The sequence below is a fragment of the Scardinius erythrophthalmus genome, assembly GCF_964197995.2.
Source record: "Scardinius erythrophthalmus genome assembly, chromosome: 22".
Lineage (NCBI taxonomy): Eukaryota > Metazoa > Chordata > Actinopteri > Cypriniformes > Leuciscidae > Scardinius > Scardinius erythrophthalmus.
Window position 1 is genome coordinate 23,167,845 of NC_138242.1, and position 18,542 is coordinate 23,186,386.

At 36.5% G+C, this 18,542-nt stretch overlaps 2 protein-coding genes across 3 annotated transcripts; both read right to left on the reverse strand.

Annotated features, from left to right (window-relative positions):
• Positions 1-318: 318 nt before the first annotated feature.
• On the reverse strand, positions 319-6,399 carry pdk3a (pyruvate dehydrogenase kinase, isozyme 3a). The gene is made up of 11 exons (XM_081352701.1): positions 6,069-6,399; positions 4,767-4,908; positions 4,614-4,685; positions 3,481-3,665; positions 3,303-3,392; positions 2,773-2,850; positions 2,557-2,633; positions 2,305-2,406; positions 2,118-2,225; positions 1,132-1,245; positions 319-1,042 (listed from the first exon to the last, which is right to left on the reverse strand). The coding sequence occupies exons 1-11, from the start codon at positions 6,169-6,171 to the stop codon at positions 899-901; spliced, it is 1,215 nt and encodes a 404-aa protein (XP_081208827.1). The 5' UTR covers positions 6,172-6,399; the 3' UTR covers positions 319-898.
• A 632-nt stretch (positions 6,400-7,031) lies between these two features.
• slc51a (solute carrier family 51 member A) lies at positions 7,032-17,747 on the reverse strand. Of its 2 annotated transcripts, none has more exons than XM_081353283.1 (8): positions 17,513-17,747; positions 12,804-12,955; positions 12,442-12,515; positions 12,057-12,215; positions 10,950-11,061; positions 10,713-10,859; positions 8,190-8,295; positions 7,032-7,739 (listed from the first exon to the last, which is right to left on the reverse strand). In XM_081353283.1, exons 1-8 carry the CDS (start codon positions 17,586-17,588, stop codon positions 7,594-7,596), a joined length of 972 nt encoding a protein of 323 aa, XP_081209409.1. In that variant the 5' UTR covers positions 17,589-17,747; the 3' UTR covers positions 7,032-7,593. The 2 variants fall into 2 exon arrangements, with proteins under 2 accessions (XP_081209409.1, XP_081209410.1); XM_081353284.1 differs by having other exon boundaries at positions 7,078-7,739; positions 10,767-10,859; positions 17,513-17,718.
• Positions 17,748-18,542: the final 795 nt, after the last annotated feature.

Consider the following 18,542-nt stretch of genomic DNA (forward strand, 5'->3'; position numbering starts at 1 on the left):
TAACGACATAAGATCTCGTTATTACGACATAATTGAGTGGAAAAAAATACTATGTATGTGGCAGCAATGCGTCACCGTAATTTATGTATGTAGTTATCTTATATTTATTACATATATTTATTTATATTATTTATAATATATATATATATATATATAACTTCAATTACTATTTAAATATACTACATTATTGTACTACAAAGTACTTTAGTATAATTGTACTAAGTTTAATTAGTATATTGTACTACAGTATTATACTAATTGTACTACAAAGCTTCATTTTCTTTATGCAAAATATGCATTTTTCTTTCTTTTAATTTTGGGGTGAAAAATAACCTCAACAAGTTTGAGATTTCATGAGATTTTGAGTTTCTCCTCAGCCTTTTTAAAGTGGTTCTCCATTAGTTCACTGCCAAGAAAATCATAGTGGAAGCCACAGAAACTGAGGACAAACTCTCTCTCTCTCTCTCTCTCTCTCTCTCTCTCTCTCTCTCTCTCTCTATTGCTGCGAATTTTTGAATGGCAGTGAAAGAAATGCTCTTTTTTTGACCATCTCAAACTCCAGGCTTCCTTCTCTGACTGCTATAGAAAATGAAACAGGGGAGCTACTGTGTGGCACAATAAAAAAAGTATCTTACACCCTGGACACAAATGCTCACCCTTTCCTCTCACCACCCTGGAAGACGCTTAAACAAGGCTCTGTGTCTTACGTCTGTAGCTGCACAAAGGAGGAAGGAGCAGAGACTTAAATGACACTTGCATCATCAGATGTTCTGCTCTGGAAATGCTAACAAGTATAGAACACTCAGCATCGATGTGATGTTGCCATGGCAACTGAAGCTAGACTAAAGACGGAAAGGTCTGTAATGGGTGCAGTGGGACATGGATGGGGTGAGTGCAATTATCTTTTGGCCTTGTATTTTGAGGCATCTCTGGGCTCTTTGCTCGGGTTGCTCCAGTCATCCGCTCCTGGGCCTCCTTGGTAGTGCCGCCAAGCAGATTTGTTAAAGACGGGCAGACGCTCAAATGATTCACTGGAGAGGGCCTGGTCAGAGAAAGGTGATTGGGTGGATGTCATTGAAATCCTATCAGTGAAACGATTAACTAAAGTGCAAATTGAGAAGCTGCTGTTACCTTCAAGTAGATGACGGCATCGGTCCCCACGCCTTCCATTGAGTAGAGTTTCAGGTCTCCTTGAAAGTAGCGGGCGTACAGTCTGGATATCGGCAAACCATGTCCAAAACCAGCCTACAGACGCATGGAGATCAGGTTACAGAGGACAATGCTACATTTAGAGCTGCTGTTCATGGTTAAAGCTCGATGGTTCACCTAAAATCGTGTCGTCATTTACTCACCCTTTCAACACTGGTACTGAAATAATACAATAGCTTTCATTGATGAACAGACTGAAATTATATTAAAATAAAAAATGCCAGGTTTGATGCCTTGTCACTTGAATGACTGTGACATAGCAAGGTTGAATATGTGGATGAACAAATGAGATTTAAAGGGATAGTTCACACAAAAATGAAAAGTTTGTCATCATTTACTCACCCTCATGTTGTTCCAAACCTGTATGAGTTTCTTTCTTTTATTTAACACAAAAGAAGATTTTTTTAAAGAATGTTGGTAACCAGACAGTTGACGGCACCCATTGACTTCCATAGTATTTTTTTTCCTACTATGGAAGTCAATGGGTGCAGTCAACTGTCTGGTTACCAACATTCTATACATTTTTTCTTTTGTGTTTAACAGAAGAAAGAAACTCATACAGGCTTGGAACAACAAAAGAGTACATGATGACTGAATTTTCATTTTTGGGTGAACTATCCCTTTAAGAGTGGCAGCAGAATGGAAGATTTTTGACAAATAACAACTTAAATTTGGGTCTGCTTGACTTACAAAGACAATTTAAAGTCATTTTCGATACATGCTGTTTTGTGTCCTTTTAGAGTTTGAAAGCCCAAGAGCAGCATTAACATTCTGCTAAATGTCTCCTTTTGTGTTCCATAATCTCATAAAAAGTCAAACTGGCGGTTCGTATACACATAAGGTTGACTAAGTGATGACACGATGAAGTTTGTTGCTGTAAGAATACTGTAGCCACACTTCATTTTTACCAATGGCACGCGTTTAGAGTCCAGACTGGGTGTTGGTGCAGTCGAGTAGGTGTAGTTGAACAACCTGTCAATCTTCCGTAAAGCCACACCCCCTCCCCTGTCACTGATCTATGATGGAAATAACAGGAAGTTTAGGATCAAGGCAAGTCATTTGTACGTGTAGAAAAGGACTCGCAAACAAACTGACCTTCACAGAGAGATCTTCCTTCCCCAGGGTCACTTTTGCTTTTATAAGAGGAAGACCCTCTTTACTACCCTCGTGGAGCTCATTGGTGGCCCGCATCGCGTTCTGAAAACACAAACACAAGCCGTCACAGCAATACGTCAAGGCCTTGGGAAAAGCACAAAGATGAGGGCTGCTGAAAACTGAATTGCGTAACAGATGCCAGCACTTTGATGTATCAAACTCAATATGTGTGTGTAAGTTTTAGAAACGTACCTTAAACAATTCAAACAGCATGTGGAATAGGTGGGAGGGAACATACACAGCCTGGATGGGTTTTTGAGGAGCCTTAGCTGCACAGAAAAGTTACATATTTAAAGCATTTTTGAGAAATTCTAACTCCAGAAATTGAGTTACATGAATTAGAAATGAATGAATTCTTAAACAATCATTATATATTGAGTTTTGCGAGAGAATAAGAAGAAAAAGTACCATTGAATTCCTCTGTTTTCAGTTCAGGGGCAGCTTGATAATATTGCTCACACACCATCTTGGCGGTCTCGTAAGCATCTGAAAACAACATCGCATTTGATCAGTAGAGAACAAAATCCAAACTAAAGATTCCAAGCTTTTCCTACTCTATTGCTCAAATGTTTGGGGGTTGGTAAAGAAAGAAGTCTCTTATGCTCACCAATGATGCATTTTATTTGATCAAAAATACAGTAAAAACAAAAATATTGTGAAATAGTATTACAATTTAAAATAACTGTTTTCTATTTTAATATATTTTACATGTAATTTATTCCTGTGATGGAAAAACTGCATTTTCAGCAGTCTTCAGTGTCACATGATCCTTAAGAATAATCTGCTGCTCACTTTCTTATTATTATCAATGTTGAAAACAGTTGAGCTGTTGCTAAATAAAATATTAATTTATTTAAAAAATCAAAAAAAAATCTTACTGACGTCAAGCTTTTGAACACCATGTAACAGAACAAAAAATAAAATAAAAGCAAACTTACCAGTCACCACCTCTGCAACATTGCAGTTGGGATCAATACTGCCAATGTGTTTGGGATGGGCTGGGTTGATGTCATTGCCAAAAAGGAGAGCTGTAATAAAGAGTAAAAGCAATTACGATAAAACATGATGAAAAGCTGTTGTCCAATATGTGGTGACTCTTTCTTTTGGGTGACGTACTGTGCTGGTTTATGAGCATGCGAAAGGAGATTCGGTTGGTGTAGAAGCGGTCCAAAAAGTACTGGATGTTGGAGCTGACGAACGGATCGAAGCCAAACTTCTCCTTATATTCGATCACACCCTGGGCCATGGTCGGGACCACATCATTGTGTCTATTCCTGATCTCAATAAGAGTCTCCAAGAAGCTTGGAAGTTTAGAAAACACATTTTGTTATACAGAAACACGGAATAGTTAAACAGTCATTAATTCAGTTAATCAGTTCAGTGTTCTTTCAGTTTAGTTCAATAACTGTGTAAAATTATGGAATGAGTTCAGTTTCATCTATAAAGCAGATCTGGAGAAAACAGTGATTTCAAAGTCAATAATATTGCCGAAAGTTACCGCCCCAACTAAGAAAGGCAAAAGTCGACAGTGGCAAGGAACCCGAACTCCATTGGTGACAGAAATGGAGAAAAAAACCTTGGGAGAAAACCAATTCTCCTCTGGCCAGACGAACAAACATGATGTGGTTTAATTCCAGGCTGTATCACAAGTCAGATTGTGGATTGGTATCATCCAGAATATCACGCCAGCATATGGAGGGAGGAGTTGAAGCTGGCCATTGAGTCTGTCCAGAGGACTTGTCTGGTTCGCTTGATCTTCGATGAGGATATGGGCCGATGGCTGTCTAGTCTAGGTCTTCACAGATCTTCCATTATTCAGATCAGGATCAGAGTTTAGCTCCAACCCTGAAAAAAATCACCTGTCTGTAACTTTCTAGTAATCCTGAGGACCTTGATTAGCTTGTGTTTGATTTTTAGGGTTTAGGGTTGGAGCTAAACTCTGTAGGACATTGGCCCTCCAGGACCGAAGTTGCCCATCCCTGATTCAGATCATTTATAGTAATTTGTATCAATAATAAATGCCATTGTATGTAGAAATGGTATGCGAGTAGGATTCGCTCTCTGTGTTTCGCTGACCCAGCATGCATATTTGCTCTGTCAGGGCAGCTTTCAGTTACTGATTCCTCTGTTGTTAACTCTAGCCTGAATTCACCTCGCATGAAAATATAATACTCTTGTTTTTCAGGCTGTTGCACGGCATGCAATCTAGATGTCTCACAAAAAGAAAAAAAAACACAAGTCCTACTCACTCATTCAGGGCATGTGGGTCTTCTGGCTTCCTGTTCTCAAACTCTAGAAGTTCTAAAAAACTTTGCATGTACCTGTGGAGAGATTCGGCACAGCTCAGGACAGGCTTCAATGAAGCATGCATGTACTCCGAATTCAAAATCATTTATACTCACCATTTCTGCACCAGTTTGACTGAAGGTTGACTGAGGAGCTTGTCAGGCAGCAGATTGACCTCTCTCATAGTGTTGGCCAAGCGCACCGGCAGCTCCTTCCGCAGGAACATGTAAGATGTCTTCTCGCATGCATTATCCCTACCTGAAAATCAGGCAAACAGAAACATAAACAACTGCGAACGCAGGAGGGGAAAGCAACAAAAAAAATAAATGCTTTATCATCATCCACACATGAAACATGAGAAACCTGCATTGGACTGAACAACAACTCATTAATCAGGCTGAACGTAAGCCAAAAAAAAAAAGTAATTTAAAGTGATATATATTAAATAGCAACTACTTGATTGTTTATGTAATCGCAAAATGGAATCTACATTAGCTCTACTCCGGAAAATGCAACTATAAGTAATGAAGATATTAAGATACCACAAACATTAAAGTCCAAAGTCCAATTTTTTGGGGAATATTGCAGTATTTATTATAAATGATTTATCCGTGCACATGATTATTTTTTAAAAATCCACGTGCCCTTGTAATCTTAAATCAAAATCAACACCTCTTCTCTGATGACATGTTTAATGTGTTTAGTTGGAACATCAATCCCTATAATAATTTATTTAAGGTTGTAAATAATATCACAATTATCCTTGTTGGATAAGCCATATAGTTTAGGACAACATATGAGTAAATGCCATTTTTTGGGTGAACAATCCATTAAAAACTATTTATTTTGACTAACTTTTGCGTTTGACTCACCTAGGTGTAGTCAATATATAATTCATATCACACACTGAATACATACGTGCATTCAAAAGCATCTCCCTTTTGCTTAGAAGGAATACAGTTAGATTAACGAACAACTATTTCATATTATTATAATCATATTTAATATCATTATAATATGCAAATAGTTTATGACGTCAGCAAACAACATAAATGAAATCCTAATGACAGGTTGGAAAAATTTCTAGGCATACATGGCCTACCCAACAAAATTAACTGTGAAAGTCATTAGATGACCTTGTACAGTCATAAAAAACAGAACCATTAAGTTACCTCAATAATACAAAATACAAACGTCGAATGTTTTCCAACTAAACAAAGTTATTGTTTATCAGATCACGTCATTTGTCGCATTTATTAAAAAGCGTTATAATAATATATATTTATATATATATAAAAGGTTATACATTTTTTTTTTATGAGACGATCGACAATCATACTGAATTAAACGTAACGTAACAAGTTCCGCTATCAGGGTCTGTCTGTCAGTGTGCATGTGATGGATGCGCTTGCACTTACCAAATTCCAGAAACTGTTTAATTGACAAGGGCGATGGTGAAAACCTTGAATAATATTCTATCTTTGGTAAATGGTTATTCAGAAGAAATGCGTACAGTCTCATTGTGAGGGAAAATGTTAAACGACCGAGGCAAGGCTGTTCTTTATATTAGGATCATGGCAGGGATCGTCCAAAGAGTAGAGCTGACAGCAACATCCGTATCCGAACATTTACCGCGGTTTCATATTATTATTATAACAGGCCACTGCATTTAATGTCAGTGTCTTATGTTTTCTAGCACGGCCACTGTTGCGCTAAACAGCACGTACACAAGAGCGGAGCAGCGAACACACAACCAACCATGATTTAAACAGCGAGCGCTGTGATTTGCTGAGAAGAGCCCGGAAAAAGACTGTGCTTTATGATTGGTCTATTTTTTTTCCTGAATGGAACACCTCTCTGTTGGCAGTTAGGTTGCAGAACAGCGGGTATAAGTTGTTGTTGTTGTTGTTGTTGTTGGTTTAAATGACATTTATGTGTATTTACATTCTGTGTACATCCTGAAACCCACCAATTTATTACTACATTTTTTTTATATATATAATTATTTTTGAGACCCTCATGACATTGTTTGTCTGTAAAATACTTACATTTTAGGGACATTACCCTGCAGTAAAAAAATAAATAAATTAGACCAGCATAAGCTGTCTTAGCTGATTTAGAATGGTGTAGCTGGTCTCCCAGTCTGACCAAATGAAAAGTTGAGCCTAAAAAAGCCAAAGTTTGCATTTACATTTATTGTTGTGCAAACTAAAGTGTTATTTTAGTATTATTTACAGGCTACTTATAGTATTTATTAACATTTTGAATTAGCTTTCATTTTCATATTTTTGATTTTTGTCATTGTTGTGTTTTTGATATATATATTTATTATTTCAGTTTAAGCTTTTCATTTAATATTTATATTTTATTTCAGTTTGTTTCTAACTTTTTATAGTTTTTATTAAAAAATAACAACAGACAAATAACATGGTTACTGCAAAAATCTGTATTCAACAATATGAAGTGATTTTATAAGGGTAATATATATCGACATACAATTTAGCAACATAAACAAATCCTGACCTTCATACAATTCCAAAAGTCTTTTATGCAGCATATCATTATGCCATAGAGATGACTTTATCTCACTTTATCAGGAATGTGCACCGTGACTCACGGATTTATTATGCTTTGTGTCCTATAAACAGACCAAGCATACCAAATAAGAACAGAAACTTGATGTAAATCTCCAGATTGACGTACCCAATACAAAGTGTAAACATCAATATCAGGGCCCTAAAAGTCATGGTTGACTCTACAGTCAAATTCTGCTGCCTAGTAACCTCAATATAAAACATATCTACCAAATTATTAGATCTAGCATGTACATTCATATAGAAAATACAAAGTTAATGACCATCATTGTTGACATTACTCCTCCCCCCAACAAACCGGCCCCAAATATATAACACAATCTCATTCACACACAACAGTCTGTTCTTCTCAGGCAATATCTTTTGCGGTTAGGGCAGTCTTTGTCTCCTCAACATCGTCCGCATCTGGTATGGGGTCATACGGGCGTCTATATAAAACACGAGTCACTAGCGTGATGATGAACATCTCCACGATCAACAGCTGCTGACTCATCACTGTGAAAAGAAATTGAGGGTATTTTTGAGAACCATTAATACCAGACAGTCTCTTTAAGTAGGTGTAGCAAAAATTAAAAGGACAGTCCAACCAAAAAAAATGACTTATGACATATAACTTTCTTTTTTCAGTGGAACACAAAATGAGTTATTTACAGTAGAATGCCATTGCCTATATGAAAGTGAATGTGGTGACCGTGGCTGTCAATAAGATTATCACAGAATAATGACTTAAAATCTACTTAAACTTCTTTAAATAAAGTGCACAGGTTGTATTACTTTTCTGACAGTTTTATGATGTTTTGGGGAGCTTGATAACCCCTGGGGGTCCCCATCCACTTTCATTAAGAGAGCAGCTCATTCTGCTAAACTTTTTTTTGTGTGTTTCTATTGCAATTTTAATTTTGGGGTGAACTCTCCCTTTAAGTTCTGCAACATGGCGGTACTCACAGTATCCACGGGTCTGGGAGGTGTAGGGTGGTGAGCAGGCAATAGTCCCGTTCATTGCCAGTATGTTAATGATGGCAGTTTGCAGCTGGCTAAGAATCAACACCAACTGCGGGCAGATATATTTGATGAATCATGGGCAACATTTATTCTAGGGCTGGGTACTGACACAAATCTCACAATTCGATTTGATTTATTTGGACACATCACTATCATGTACCATGTGTATCATGTCAAAAAAATCCGCTAATGTTGTAAACTATACAGGGAGTCAGGTACTACATTACTAATATTGAAGGTATATTAACTATACAAACACTTAAATTACACGCAAGGAAGTTTTTATAATAATAAAGTTATAATACTAACTTTATAATTACATGATTATGTATCTACTCCAATTAATTTTTTTATTTTTTTAAATGGTGGCTGTCGTAAAAACGGCCTGTCACGCCACATTAAAGAGCGCCAAAACGGTTTCGTTATAATTTCGTTATAAAATGGGCAGAATTTGAAATCTGAGACTTTGTTTCATATCAAAAGTAACAAAGCTTATTGTGATTTATTGGATAGCAGGCGTGCTACAATGTTCTGTTCATTCATTAACTGAAAACAGCATAGACTAAAAGTAAAACATCGATTTTTCCGATTTAAAGCTGCAGTCCGTAACTTTCGGCGCTTTAGCGGTTAATAATAAAGTCCCTTTAAGACAAGTCATTTCAATCGGCGGCCATCTTTGAAACGCCTCTCGGTCGTGCAAGTGCAGCTCCAATCTTTTTGAATGGGGAAACATCAAATTCTCCAAAACTGTTCGCCAAGCTTACGATTACATTTCATATTTGAAATCACCAATGAAATCTGACAACATCTTTTTGTTTCTAAACGCTCGAATCATGACAGAAAACGAAAATCAAGCTAATGCGCATGCGCAGTGGAAGCGCGCATCTGACTGACTCCAGAGCTTCTAACGGCAGCTGCAGTGACGCGATGACTTTACCAATCAGTGATTGGTATTTATTTAGAAGGCGGGACTTATTCCGCCATATTGAGCGTTGCACTTTTCCCCATTCAAAACAATACGAGTGATGCATCTTGTGTAATTCTATAGTCTTTGGTTAATAAACACAACTGCATGTGTATGGCAAGCCGTTTTAACTTTTATTCATTTCCAGGATATGAATTGTTGATATCAAGAATTACATTTTTGATATCAACAATTTACTTTCTTGATATCAACAATTGAATTCTTGATATGAAGTGAAATGTCACCATAGGCTGCCATTCAAAATCAATTGCTGATATCAAGAATTGATTTCTTACTAGTAGAAATATAATTTTTGATATCAATAATTACATTGTTACTAGTAAAAATGCGAATTACTGATATCAATAATTCAATTGTCACTAGTTGAAATGTCTATTCTTGATATCAACAATTGAATTGCTACTAGTAAAATTTTTCATTTTTGATATCTGAAAATGTATTTCTGATATCAATATAATTTCAGATATCTAAAATGGCTTTCTTACTAGTAACAATCACATTCATGATATCAGAAATGAACATTATCACTAGTGTTATTATACTGGAATTGTATAACTGGAATTATTGTATACACTGGAATTATTGATATCAAAAATGAACATTGTTACTAGTAGCAATTCAATTGTTGATATCAAGAATAGACATTTTAACTAGTGACAATTGAATTCTTGATATCAAAAATAAATGTTTTTACTCGTAAGAATTGTATTTCTGATATGTGAAACTGGAATTTCAACTAGTAAGAAATCAATTCTTGATATCAACAATTGATTTTGAATGGCAGCCTATGGTGACATTTCACTAGTGAAAATACAATTACAGATATCAAGAATTATAGTTTTTACTAGTTCAAATTCAATTGTTGATATCAAGAATTATCATTTTAACTAGTGAAAATTGAATTGTGGACATCAAGAATTAGCATTGATACTAGTGGAAATGTAATTTCTGATATCAAAAATAGCCATTGTTGCTAGTAGAAATCTAATTCCTGATAGCAATAGCTATAATTTTAACTAGTGAAAATTGAATTGCTGATATCAAGGATTCATATCCTGGAAATGAATAAAAGTTAAAACGGCCTGCCATATATGTGTCATGCAGAAGAACATTGTAGTCTGAGCTACTTCTCTCTGTTTATGTCTAAGACGAGTCATGCATCACGCAGGTTCTGGGCTACTCCGCAGCGGGGGCGACCCAAACCAGTCTAACATAGTCAGAATATAAACACTTATTATAGGTGTACCGCAGTGATTCAGAATAAGACAAAAACACGGCTTGAAAAATGTATTCATGATGTACTTGCTTATTATAGAAATTTTTAACACAAAAGCAAAGTTACAGACTGCATCTTTAAGAGTTGATATTGTTTCATTAAAATCAAGAAATCTATCTTTTTACCCAGCCCTAATTAATTCAAGCAATACTGAAGATCAATGATGTTCTAAAATATAAGGAATAAGTACAAAACACACACAAACCTGATACATGGCATATTTAGGGATAATTTTTAGGGTGCGTAAAGCCTCTCTCACATGCATGAACATGATTGCAACAGGCCAAAGGGCAATAATGGTGAGAACGCCTACAAATGAGTTTATCCATATGGCTCCTCCAGATGCCGAAACCTAAAGACCAGAGAAAGAGTCACTCTGCAAGTCTTTCTCAAGTTCATAAATAAAATTAGCAATTAAAATACTTGCACAGTCTATACTTACATCAGATAAATTAAAGTTGCCATTCGTCCAAAGGACTATAGAGATGATGGTGAAGACTAACTTCAAGAGCGCAAACTGGTAGGACCCCAGTTTCAATATAAACAGAGATCGTCTGAAAAATCAAGGCACAGTTAAAAAATGTAAAAAAAAAAAATTTATATTCCAGGTCACATGATCCCACCCACAGGTATCTCATGAGGAAGGATTATATTGCATTCAACTGTTTACGTTGAATAAAAGTCTTACATAACACTGATATAGCGTGAAGCCAATGGTTCCAGGAGCCACAAACTACTCCTTTCTTCCAGATAGCAAAGGGTGCAATGGCCCAGAGGTGCCCATTTAAAGTTATGCACTAAGCATGATAAAGACCTCATATTTGTAGAAGAGTTGAATGGCCAGAGGTGCACTCATCCTGTTGACATTCAGTCGAAGATATGGGCAATTAATGGCAAACTGGCCAAAATTTCAGATGCCAATTTCAATGTCTGTTAGTAAGATAGAGGTGCAATTCAGTTAATATGAGTGATTCATTTATTTCTATACAGGCTACTAAGAATTTACCAAATTATTAGAGGTGTTCTAATTTTCATTTAGTAACTATGTACTAAAATAAAGTAAAACTGATTTTTTCCCCAATAAAAACTATATAAAACTGTATGATAAAAACACAACAAAATTACTAAAGATTTTTTAAAAACCATTAGTTTTATATCAATTTCTACATGATACAATATTTTAGAGCCTGGAATAACTAGAAAAATGTATTCATTATGAAAAAACGCCCATGGAGTTTTTAAGATTTGTCTAATGTTAAATACTTTTAAGTCATCTTGAGGCCCCCTAGTGGGCCCTGGGCCCCAGCAGGTTAAGAACCACTGTCATAGATACTTCACGATTGGCTATTTTGATTTGGCCCAATAAACGATCACCTAGCAACCACCCAAAACACCCTTGCAACTGCACAGCAATGCACTCCTAGAACACTTAAAATGCCCTAGCAACACCCTAGCAACCACCCCCAATAGCATAGCATTGTGGTAGTGATTTTTGTACAGGTAAAATCCTCTTGGGTTTGACGGCAAGCACACTTTAAGGTTTGATTACCGTGAGATGGGGACATTTGGCAGGCATGGGCAGCAGCAACAGCAAGGTCCAGTGCTGATCTTAAACGACTGTTTCTCACAGCGCCTGAGAAAAGCTTCATCCCCTCCGACCTCTTCAATCATGAGAATCAGGAACTTGAAGACCACAACGGCAAAGTATCTGCCAATTGAGTCAGAGATAAGTTAATGTTATAACTTGCTGCTGCTGTTGTGCGTCTCACTCGCACACACCCACAAATCCAATTCAAAGTTCCGTACACTACAGTATATCTGGGACAGTAACTACTTTCTGAAAAGTGAAAATAAAACTGAATTACATTTACTAATGGTTTACAGAATTACAGTTACTACACTGGACAAATGTAGAGCACTAATGGTGAACTCACGTGGCTGATGTCATATCAGTGAACATTGTGGCCCTTGGAACCCACATGCCCAAACAAGACATGGTAGCAATGATCTGAAAGAGAGAGAGATAAACATAATGCCTCAGAAGCCATGATGAACTTGAGACTCATAATCACTCATCCAGACTCATAATTCCTCATCCAGGCAGTCACGCACTAGAAATGACTAACCGTACCATTGCCTCAGTTTCCATCGGAGTGGGTTACAGATAAAACTCATATTTGACATGTTAGTTCTTATTAGGTGTTATTAGGAAAGATAAAAAAATAAATAAAAAAAAACACCAGAAGACAGGGAGGGACATAACCGATAGGACAAATGATTGATTGATAGAACTTACTGGTGCTGCTCCAGTTACCCAGATGATTATGCTTTTTTTATTTGGCGGTACTTTCTTATAGATGTAGATGCATTCTTCAAGGAAAACCAGCATAGACACTGTGGCCATTAAAGTCAGCACAGAGAAGAGGACTATGCCAAAGATATCCAACTCTGAGAAACACAAGCACAAACATGGTTTGTATAATAGGGTTGTAGGTTTGGTGGAATCTAAGTATTAGATGAAAAACTTTTCATTAGATGAAAAAAGTTCTTTTTTAAAGAATGTTGAAAACTTGGTAACCAGACAGTTGACGGTTGCCATTGATTTCTATAGTAATTTTGTCCTACTATGGAAGTCAGTGTCTGTCTGGCTACTTACTACCTGTAATACTCCTTAAAATATCTTATTTTGTGTTCAACAGAAGAAATAAACTCATATAGGTTTGGAACAATTTGAGGGAGTAAGTGATGACCAATTTTTTCATTTTTGGGTGTTAATTCAAAATACTGATACATACTATAATATTATATAAATAGTAGTGCTGTCAAATCGATTAATCGAGATTAAAAGTTTGTAAATATATAATATGTGTGTGTGTGAGATATATATATATATATATATATATATATATATATATATATATATATATATACATACGTAGGCTACATATATACACACACACACACACATACACACTAGGGATGTCAACGATTAATCGACGATCGATTAATTGTCGATAATACATTTAATCGATAAAACTTATCGATCATCGATTAAGCAGGTCTTCATGCGCGTGTGCGCTGCTCAACCGCGAAACATGTAAAGCGAGCGCGCCGGAGTTATGTTTGGGACCATTTTACACCTTCATCATGACTATAAGCTTGCGTGTGCATTCGCAGCCTTTTGTTTTGTGCAAATGTAAGTTGTTATACTTTTTATTTTGTGTAGGCCTATCTATATCTGATTTATCTCATATTGGATGCATTTGGTTAAGAATTAACTCTGTAGTAAAGCGTCAGCTTCAGCGCGCGCAGCTCAAACGGCAGTGCACGACTAATAATGACTATTGGGACTGTAATATTACATAACATTATAAAGAGAACAATATTGTAATAAAACATTGTGAATTATTTGGGTTTAGTTGCCGTGTCGCGTTGCTCCAGGAAGCGCGCGTCCACAACATGAGTAGTTCTGAATGATAGCACGTAACGTTAACTTAGTTCAAGTTCACTTGTGCATGAATTTGCGTCATTTTGTGCAGATATGATTTGTAATATTATGTTTATTTTTAATATATCTGATTAATCTCATATAGGATGCGTTTCTTTTAGATAAATAACGTGCTAGCAAAGTGCTCCAGTTGAAACGGTAGCAGATTCATTCAGCGCGTGCAGTTGTTCCAGGAAGAGCGCGTCACACATTCTAAGCGAATATGAGGCGGCGTTGGTGACACGTTGTATTAGTAGTTATATTTGATTATTAAATAATTAATTTAATTATCAATCACATCGAAACATTTTACAATCCTATTAGCCCTTTATTTATATTTAAAACCATTCTCATTGATTTGGTGAGGATTATAGCGTTCTGAGCAGCATTTGCACACCCTGTCATGCTGTTGGCCATAGCCACTGCAGTAGACGCATATCGCAGTATTACGGCTAACGATTAATCGATTAATTGATCGTTAATTTAAATGACGATCGATCATAGGAATTTGTGAAAATTGACATCCCTAATACACACACACACATACATTTATATGTATATATATACATATGTATATATAAACAAACTTTTATGTTTGATGCAATTAATCGCAATTAATCAATTTGACAGCACTAATAAATAACAGCACTTAATGCTTATTGTTTAAAAGTGGAAAAATATAGCCTACATATAATGATACAAGATTAAGTTTAGTTGTCCCACTTTTCTAGTTGTCTTTAAAGACTATTTCAACTATTTGGATCAATTAAAGCAATAAAATAATCAGTTAAAGGCACGTCACATGGAGTAAAAGGACAACTCAAGACTTAAAGAGGTAAACAATTTTAAAACTTTCCAAACTATTTTAAAACCACTATATCCTTTTGAAACCTTCATAACTATGCATGTGTTTTCAATCAGAATGAAGTACGCTGAAGAAATCTAGTCAGGGTTTTCTTGAGAATTTTAGGTATAACGGTTTCACAACTTTCTCAAACACACACACACATGTCATGCAAAGTCAAATGTTGTGCTCAGTGGCACAGGAATTTATACCAACCTACGCTGAAGCCAGCTTATATGAAAGCACTTATTACTCTTTTCTCATTTTAATGATACTTTTTGTTTTACACTGTTCTGCTGTGTAGTTTTGCACAAACCAGGAGTCTCATAATTTTTTATTCTGTTCACTGATGTGATGTTTCATTACCTAACTTGCACTGTCCAACTGATCTCCTAAAGCATCCAGGCACTTTCCCGTAAGTCATTTTAACAAGAGCACATCTGCCTAACATCTGCCTAACAATTGTGAATCTACACTGTTCATCTGAGGACAAATCAACCCTTACATTTACAATCACTGCTGTTACTCCAGAAACCTTCCCTTGATTGCAAGTTTAAGTAAAGGTAAGAACTATTAAAGCAAGAATGCGAGTTTGACACATGTATAGTTTACTGTAGTTGAGGGTGACACCGGGAAAGAATCCACATCAGTGCCATTCAACATTATCATGCATGCCATGTGTACGAACTTCAGGTGCATTGAACCACAGGATAATGACTTCTTATCAACAGTGAGTGGGAAGCAGCGTAAGATATTAACTAGTGGTTTTCAGGGGCATTTTTTTTTTCTTTATGAGTTTTTTTACAACCATATAGCCTATCATCCATTTATCAATCAACACTTTTATCTGAATAACGGTGGGCGGTGCCAGTAAAGATAGTTTTGTGGTTTGATATTCTGTATTCTTTTGGCTACTGTCCCGCCGTGCGGTGTCGTAGACATGCAAATAATATCTCATTTCGTTATTCATGATTTGTGAATTTGTGTGACGCGGCCCTCCGGTCCGAAATACGTTTATTTTTTTATACTGACTTTTATTTTTAAATTGCGTAGGCTATAGCTCCAAAAGTCGGTCACTTAGAAGACTGAACCCAGTTTCATCTTGACCTGCTCGATTCGTGAATTTTGTCACAGCAAAGCTCTTGTCCGTTGACTGGTTGGTAAGTCCGCTAGACAGGAATTTGGTAAATAGCCGTTCTTCACGTTTAATAAAAAATTTATAATAAACACACAGACCGCTGGATTACAAAAACACGTGTTCTATATTGAGCTTGATTTGTGAAAACTTTCACAGTGCAGTTTGGGTCAATTAAACCTTCCCTGAATGTTTAAAATAACCATTCTGATTTGTGAAAGGTTCCACAGAGCATTCTGGCCCAGTTAACCCTTCCCTGAGTGTTTAAATGTCCCATTCTGATCTGTGAAAGGTTCCACGGTGCAGTTTGAGCCAGTTAACCCTTCCCTGGGTGGTTAACTGACCCAAACTGAACTGTGAAACCTTTCACGAATCAGAATGGGACATTTAAACCACCAGGGAAGGTTTAACTGACCAAAACTGAACTTTTGAACCTTTCACAAATCTGAATGGTTAATTTAAACACTCAGGGAAGGTTTAACTGACCAAAACTGAACTTTTGAACCTTTCACAAATCTGAATGGTTAATTTAAACACTCAGGGAAGGGTTAACTGACCCAAACTGAACTGTGGAACCTTTCACAAATCAGAGTGGGCCATTTAAACACTCAGGGAAGGGTTAACTGACCCAAACTGCACTGTGAAAGTTTTCACAAATCAAGCTCAATATAAAACAAGTGTTTTAATCCAGCGGTCTGTGTGTTTATTATAAATTGATGTTAAACGTGAAGAACGGCTATTTACCAAATTCTTGTCTAGCGGACTTACCAAACTGTTTATGGACATGAGCTTTGCTGTGAAAAATTTCACAAATCAAGCAGGTCAAGATGAAGCTGGGTTCAGTCTTCTAAGTGACCGACTTTTGGAGGTATACGCAATTTATAAAAAAAATACAATAAAAATAAAAGTCAGTATAAAAAAAATACACGTATTTCGGACCGGAGGACCGCGTCACACGAATTCACAAATCATGAATAACGAAATGAGATATTATTTGCATGTCTACGACACCGCACGGCGGGACAGTAGCGTTAGCCAAAATAATATACATCCAAAAATTATATTCCAGATCCAGTCGTATGGTTGATTATAGGCTACAATGTTGTACTATCAAAGAAGAGTTTATCTCACAACAATCAAATATAAAAATATTCCAGGTTCAGGAAAAATATAAAAATATGACCACAGCAATTTATGCCAATTTGGAGACTAGAAGAATTTCCAACGTGGGCTACCATAGTTATTACTAGCTAGAGTTACTAAAATATAATTGTATATAATAATAATAATAAGGGGTCTTCTTAAAATAGTCTAAAAAACTTCCAGAAACTGTCTTTTTTGATAAATTACAATTTTTGAGAATGGTGGATACGGCAATTACGTCAAATAGTTCATATCTTTACGTATCTACACTATCAACAACAAAAATATCCAGTGAAAGCAACTTTATATTTGACAGCTGTCCTAAAACACATTCCGTGTTACGGAAATAAACATCAGGGAGCAACTTTAAGGAAAAGCAACACATTAAATACTTACGCATAATAACATCGATAGAGAACGGAGCATCTTGTCTGCATCTCGGATCAAAAAGTGTGAAATTTGAATTTTCCATCTTCAATCACCGTTTGTTTATAAGAGCCAGGGCAAACTGTAATCCGTGCAAACCCCACTGCCCGACACACCTGTTGGTTTCAGCATGCGTGAAACCAATAAACTGAGGAGAAAGCAGGCGGTTTGTGTAGACTGTGTGTAGAGGAATCCCAGCACTTGTTAAGGGGCCGCCCATACACGGGGTAAATAGTGATGGATCACTGACCAATGAAAAAACGACTCTTTCATCCGACTACACTGCGCATGCGCAATAGTGTCACACAAGCACACAAGTGGCTTCTGAGGGATTTTATCATAATATGCGATGTGAGCCGGAGATGAAGCGAGTGAACAAAATATGCGGGAAATGTAGCGGACACTCCGGACAGGCACTTAATTCACTTTAAAAAAGACTAGAGTAGGCTATAGTACAATAGTGTTAAAATTAGTCACTCATTACTGACATCAGAAAAAGGAAACAAATGACAGAAAAACCGAGAGCTTTTTACACACTGCTGAGGAACTAACTAAGGTTACTAAGTAAACATACGGTGCAAAATCACTTCTAAGAATAGATAGACAAACAGATAGATAGATCTCTAGTCTACCATACTACGCAAGAAGCGAAACAAAACTGAGACTTGAGAACGTTTGTTATGCAAGCATAAACAGTAACTGGGAGGGTTTATGTTACAAGATCAGACAGACCAAAGTTCACATAAGACTGACAATACATACACGTTTTTACAAAGATGGTTAAACTCAAACCGAGTGTGAGAATAGTATGTTTAACTTGCTGAACTTGTGATTTGCAAGAGTTGAATGGCCTCAGTGCTAATGAGCTGGACAGAGTTCAGGGTAGAGAAAAGCCCTTGAAACCAACACACACACACACACACACACACACACACACACACACACACACACACGTTTGATTATTAATGAGGACATCTCATAAACTTCCATCGTTTTATCT